The sequence below is a fragment of the Molossus molossus genome, unplaced genomic scaffold (genome assembly GCF_014108415.1).
Source record: "Molossus molossus isolate mMolMol1 unplaced genomic scaffold, mMolMol1.p scaffold_m16_p_17, whole genome shotgun sequence".
NCBI classification, from domain to species: Eukaryota; Metazoa; Chordata; class Mammalia; order Chiroptera; family Molossidae; genus Molossus; species Molossus molossus.
The window spans coordinates 10,959,424-10,965,723 of record NW_023425352.1 but is presented as its reverse complement, the minus strand read 5'-3'; the positions used below and the strand labels follow the sequence as shown (position 1 = coordinate 10,965,723).

General features: G+C 52.4%; 1 protein-coding gene across 1 annotated transcript; it reads right to left on the bottom strand.

The window, feature by feature from the left end:
- Positions 1-317: 317 nt before the first annotated feature.
- CUNH10orf82 (chromosome unknown C10orf82 homolog) lies at positions 318-6,100 on the bottom strand. Its single transcript, XM_036264576.1, is given in 6 exon segments — positions 318-358; positions 361-462; positions 583-683; positions 1,174-1,360; positions 3,117-3,335; positions 6,046-6,100. Coding segments are annotated over 6 exon segments (705 nt in total).
- Between the last annotated feature and the right edge of the window lie 200 nt (positions 6,101-6,300).

Below are 6,300 nucleotides of genomic sequence, written 5' to 3'. Positions count from 1 at the left end.
GTCCAGCCGCACCAGGTGACTTACCAGCCCCACCCTGGCTCTTCTCAAGGTCACTACGATCTGGGAAAACCCAACAGAAGGCCCTAGGCATGCTGAGAAGTGTGTCCCCTTTATTCCCACACGACCATAAAAGGTCTTCATCGCTCCTGACACGCTGTGGCCAATGAGTCAGGGTGCCGGCCGCAGGGGAAAGGATTCTTATGCTGTGAAATTTCCCTAGTTCTAGTGGGGTGTGGGTGAGGGGCTGGTTCTCTTCAGGAATGGTGAGCGTTTGGGCGCCCCCTAGAGTTCAGTTCTCCTTGAGAGGCTCTCGGCAGCTAGCCTTCTGCAGACTTGGCTGAGGACAGGGGCTGCCGCTCACTCTTCCCGTGGTCAATAGATTTTGCCCCTGGGCACAGCCACAAGTCACCGGAGGTCTGGGGTCCTCTCCCAGGGCTCTTCCGAGGGCAGGACAGCTACCACCTGGAAGAGAAACCATCCCCACGAGCTGCAGGCAGGAGGTCCAGAGAGGCAGAGGGGCCAGTGCACACATTTCATGCCCGTTCTGAGAACAGCAGGAAGGGGGAGAGAGCCCTGCCTTACCTGGAATAGAACAGTCCGGGTATTTGGGCAGCAGCCCCTCCTGCTGCAAAGCCTTTGGAGAGGGAGCGGGAGGAGGCTGAGTGGCCCGAACTCCATATATTCTAAAGTATGAACAAAGTCACAAAGTCACTTTTTATTAATAATAAAAATAAGAATAAATATCATCTATGTAGGCCCAGTGTGAGTACGGTATGTTTATTTCTAATCCTCACCATTCATCCTAAAGGTAAGGACCCTCGTGTCCATTTTACAGAAGGGAAAACTGAGGCCACGTGAGCCACCCTGTGCAGTGCCCTACCATCGCCCGCCCCGGCGCCCTCGGGCCTTAGGTTGCTGCCGCGGTGGTAGCCCTGTTGGTTTTCCCTCCCAGCCTTTCCCTGTAAACCAGTAAAGACCACAAGCAGGACTGGCGGAGAATGCTGGGCACGGGTGGGGACAGAGGGTGGCCAACTGCCAGGAAGGCCCTGCAGTTACAAGCCAGGCCCGTGTAAGACAAGGCAGACATAGTCTTCGTGCTGGGGTGGGGCAACGGGAACCCCTGGCCCAGATCCTCTCCCCTTGTCACTGTGGTTGTGCCCCGGCCAGACTCACTCGTCATACGGTTTCAAGTGCGCTCTCTTGGCCTGCTCCACGATGTCCAGGAAGTCCCTGTAGCAGTTTCTGGCCATGACAGTGTACCGGGTGGCGCAGCCTAATTCAGTGACCCTGGCTCTGGGCAGGTAGCCCGCCCAGCCAGGGATCGGGGGCTCCTGCAGAGGTTTCTTTATGCATTTGCTTTCTGCAAAGAGACACCATGCTTCCTGAAGGCTTGGAGAAGCCATACCCCGGGCAGTGCTCCCAAGTTATCTGGAACCCCAACAGTCATGCCTGGTGAACCCCTAGGCCTATGGATGTCCTAACGGCAGCTACCACCGCTGGTTGGTTCTCTGTGCCAGGAACCATGGGAGGAGCAATCTGTGTAGCCTCTCGCTTCATTCCCTCACAAACTGTAAGAAGTTGGTGCTGTTATTACCTCTACTTTATGGAGGAGGAGACTGAGACTTTAAAGAAATAAAAAGAGCCTGGCCGATGTGGCTCAGTGGTTGAGCGTCAACCCATGCACAGGAGGTCGCTGGTTCGATTCCCGGTCGGGGCACATGCCCAGGTTGTGGGCCTGATCCCCAATGGGGGGCATGCAGGAGATGGCAAATCGATGTTCTTTCTCTCTCATCCATGTTTCTGTCTCCCTCTCCCTGTCCATTCCTCTCTCTCTAAAAATCAATAAAGAAAAAAATATTTAAATAAAGAGATAAAAAGAGATTTGGCCAGGGTCACACAGCAAGGGTGGTAGGGCCAAGAGTTGAACCCTCACCAGTCTGATCTGTCAGATCCACCTGATCTGCTCTTAAACAAATCCTGCTGCTTCCTCAGACTAAAAGCTTCAGACATTGCTCTCGAACCCTTTACATAAAGGAATCAAGAGCCCTGGCTGGATTGGCTCAGTGGTTGGAGCATTGACCTATGGACCAGAGAGTCCCGGGTTTGGTTCTTGCTAAGGGAACGTACCAAAAAAAAAAAAAAAAAAACAAATAAAGGAATCAAGAGAAGATCCAGATCTGGAGAAAGCAGAGCAGATTCAGCACCGGGAACCTGCCTGCAGGTCCTAAGCGATTCTGGCTGGCTGGCTGACCTTGGGCAAGCTCACGTTTGTGAGATGAGCTTACTGCCCGTCTGCCTCCTCCAGCTGCTATAGAAATGGAATTAGGCAACTGAGTCCCGCAGCCACAGTGCTGGAAGGCACCCTAGGGAGCATCCAGTCCCTAGATGAAGGAATCGGAGCCCAGAGAGGGGAACCAACCTGCCGTAGGTCACACAGCAAGTAGCTGCAGAGCTGGGCTAGATCCCAAACCCTTAGGCAAATGCTCTTTGCAACGCCTTGGAAAATTTTAAAGCATAAAACATGTTCTTGAAAGTCCCCAAAGAATTCTAGTAATAATAATAAAGGCAATCAGCCCATTACTTTTCAGAAGCCATTAGACCTGGAAAAGGGTCTAGGGCAAATAAATCACTGTTGTGATTATTAACATCACAGAATTATATTATCCGTTGTTTGTGCGGCTGTTATTCAGTGCAAAGCCCCGTCCCGGGAGGAGCTGGGTTCAAACCCAGGTCTGACCTCAGACACGGGACACTCCCTCTCGAAGCGTCAGCTCCCCGTCTCCAAAGTGAGAATGGCGGTGTGGACCTCACGGGGCTCCTGTGGGTGGGTGTCAGGAAGCAGGGGTGCCCGCACAGAGACAGCAGAGGCGGCAGCTGCCTGAGCCTGTGGTGACTTCCTCGGGGCTCTGAGCTGCCAGCACCTGTCCCCTGACCTGCACCCTTCTTTCCCTGGAAAGGTGCGTTTCTCATTTTAAGAAACTCGGTCTTTCCATTTTGACCGCTGCCTGGGGCTTTGGACAGTGCTGAATTCTGAGCTCTCTGTGGCAGCTCCTAGGGCCTGCCAGGCCCTGCCCTTGGGCCCGGGGGGGAAGAGGCTGCTTTCGGGGAGCCGGTACCCAGACTCAAGGGGTGGTGCTGCCGATAGTACTGGTGCAATGCCCGCAGGACCGTCTCCTCGGAGCAGATGGGCTTCAGTTTCGGGGCCGCAGCCACCGAGCAGTGGAATTCCTTCAGCTGGTCTCTGTATTGCTGGGTTTTCTCCCGGAAGGTGTGCAGACACTGGGACATGTGTCCCTCGCTGGAGGTCCCCTCGCAGCTCAGGTACGGGACGAAGCCTGCGAGAGCCGGGGGAATCACGGCCGTCAGCAGAGCTGAGAGTCTGCCGAGCACCCCTGAATCTCAGCCCGTAACTTGGTATTTCTCCCTTGGCCCACAACAGCGCATTTCTCCAAAGGCCATTACAACAAGCGGGGCTGTTGTCTCCACTGCGGCTGGGCCCTCCCAGGGCCACCGAAAATGACCTTGGAGCTGGGGAGGAAAGGCCCGTTTCAACAAAGGCGATGACAGCAATGCTCTCTGCTGGCGAAGCCCCCAGTGTCAGCCTGAACAGTACATGGGGGAAGCGTGCAATGGGCCAAAATGATAGTCTGAGGAATAATGGAAATTATTCGTCTTTTTAGAGAGAAAGCTTATTTTCCTTGACACTTCCCAAATGCAATTTGGGATTTGCTTGTCGGACCATCAGAAAATTGAGGGCTTCTTTGCAAGCAGAGGCCTATCACACACAAAGGTGAATTCATCATCTGTGAGACCCACCCCCTCAGACAATTTTTCCCCATTTCCCACAAAATCACAGATAATCATTACAATTAGAATGGGTAAGGCACAACTATTTATTCAGACTGGACGCTGAAATCCTAAGTACTATAATATTGTCACAATGAAACCACTTTAAAAAAAGAACAGATGGGGACAAACTGATTAAGAACTTGGTTTTAAACTGCAAAATAAGTTCACTCTCAGGACTGGAGCCCAGCCAATCTGCCTTTGTCCCTGGGTAAGGAAAACCTGCTTCAGAGCAGAAGGCAGCGACCACCCCCGGCCACCTCTAAGAAGAATCTGGCTGCTAGACTGATCTTGAAGTCCTCCACCCACCATCCAGTCTCCTCAATCCCTGGGCCCTAAAACATGCCCGATGTCATGGGAGGGGGCTGGAAAAGGCCAGGGGCCTTGCACAGTGGCTTCTGCTCCATTAGGGCCTACTTTGACCTGCACAGACTTTATATAATCATACAGGTGCACGCAGACAGGAATACCAGCTCCTTTTATTAAGTCTTGCTAAGGGCCAAGACGTTTTATATTTATTTATTTATTTATGTATTTATTTATTTATTTTTATCCTCACTCGAGGACATTTTTTTTTTACATTTATCTTGAGATGAAGTGGGAGGGAGAGAAGGAGGAAGAGAGAGAGAAACATGGATGTGAGAGAGACACATAGAGTGGTCGCCACTCACATGACCCCAACTGGGACCAGGGACAACCTGCAACGGAGATCCATGCCCGTAGTGGGAACTGAACCCGGGCCTCTCTGGTCCCTCTCTGGTCCTCGGGCCGACGCTCTAATGGCTGAGCCAAACCGGCCAGGGCAGAGCCAAGACATTTTAAATAGGTTGTATATGCGGCTCCTTTAATCCTCATGACAATCTTACAAAATCCACTAATACCCCAGGCAGTTGGTTGAACTGTGTCCCCCAAATACATTTATACAAGTTCTGACCTCTGGTACCTATGAATGTGTCCTTATCTTTGCTGATGTGATTAAGGATTTGGAAACAAGATTACCCTGGATTTAGGGTGGGCCCTAAATCCAGTGCCAGGTGTCCTTACAAAAAGAAAGAACAGAGATTTGGGACACAGACACAGACACAGGGCAGAAGGCCCCAGGAAGAGTCGTGGGCAGATGGAGGCAGAGACTGCAGCGAAGCCACCACCAGCCAGGAATGCCCCGGGCACCAGCAGCTGGGAGAGGTGGGGGAGGGCTCCCCTGGAGCCACCACCAGCCAGGAATGCCCCGGGCACCAGCAGCTGGGAGAGGTGGGGGAGGGTCCTCCCCTGGAGCCACCACCAGCCAGGAATGCCCCGGGCACCAGCAGCTGGGAGAGGTGGGGGAGGGTCCTCCCCTGGAGCCTTCAGAGGGAGCTGACCCTCCTGACACCTTCATTTCAGACTTCTAGCCTCCAGACCTGCGAGATAACATGTATCTGTGGTTTTAAATGACAGCCTAGGAAATGAACACACCCATTTTATAGAAATTTTTACTTACCATAGAGAGGGAAGTAATTTACTTACAATCACACAGACAATAGCCAGGCAGAACCTGGAACCTCAATTGGTTAGAACTCAAAGCCTGTTCTCTTAATCAACCAGTAGAAGCAGGGTGAGGCTGGGCAACCTTGGAATATGCCCCTGTGTCTCCCCTCCTAAGAACACTTGTGTGTGAGAGCTGAGTGAGGGCCACTGGATTTGTCACAGAGATGTGACTAGTAAGTTCTCAGTACACCAGAAGCCTTTAGGTAGGGTGACCAATTGTCCAGGTGCTAAGGACGAAGGCATTTTCTGGAACACAGGACTTTCAGTGCTAAAACCGGGACCATTCTGGGCAAACCAGGGCAGCTGGCCACCCTCCCTCTAGGGGATACAAGAAGCAATGGGACCCCAAACACGGTCCTACTGTAAACCTGAGAAAGCCCAAGTTGGGAAGAAGGGCCTCAGCAGGTGTCCAGTCTGGTCCAAATGGGTTTGTCGGACATTAATGCAGAGATTCCGACACACCAGGTCATGTCCTGGGAGGTCGGGCCCAAGTTATCTCTCTCCATTTACCAAAATCCCGTTATCAGCCATCTTCAGCAATGGGGCACTCTTAACAAGTATCTTAAAAACCAATTGGCCAGACAGATATGGACAGTGGGCCAGGGTAGGGACAGAAGCCAGGACTATGGGTCCCGTGCCAGGCACATCTCTGCAGGGCATGTCACCACTTACCACTGTAGCCCGGTGTGACCGGCAGCTGTCTCATGAAGATCTTGGAAGACTCCATGATTTTGCTTTCTGCTAATAAAAGGAAGAGGGAATGAACTTCTCACCCGATGTCCCTGCTTTAAGAACTCACTGCAAGTGAGCTGGAGCCTCTGGGCGTGCAGTGAGCTGGTCAGGGGGTTGTGATAAAAGCAAGGGGCCTGCACCTCTTACATGGACTTAGATAACAGGTGTGCAGGTCACCACCCACCAGTGTCTCCC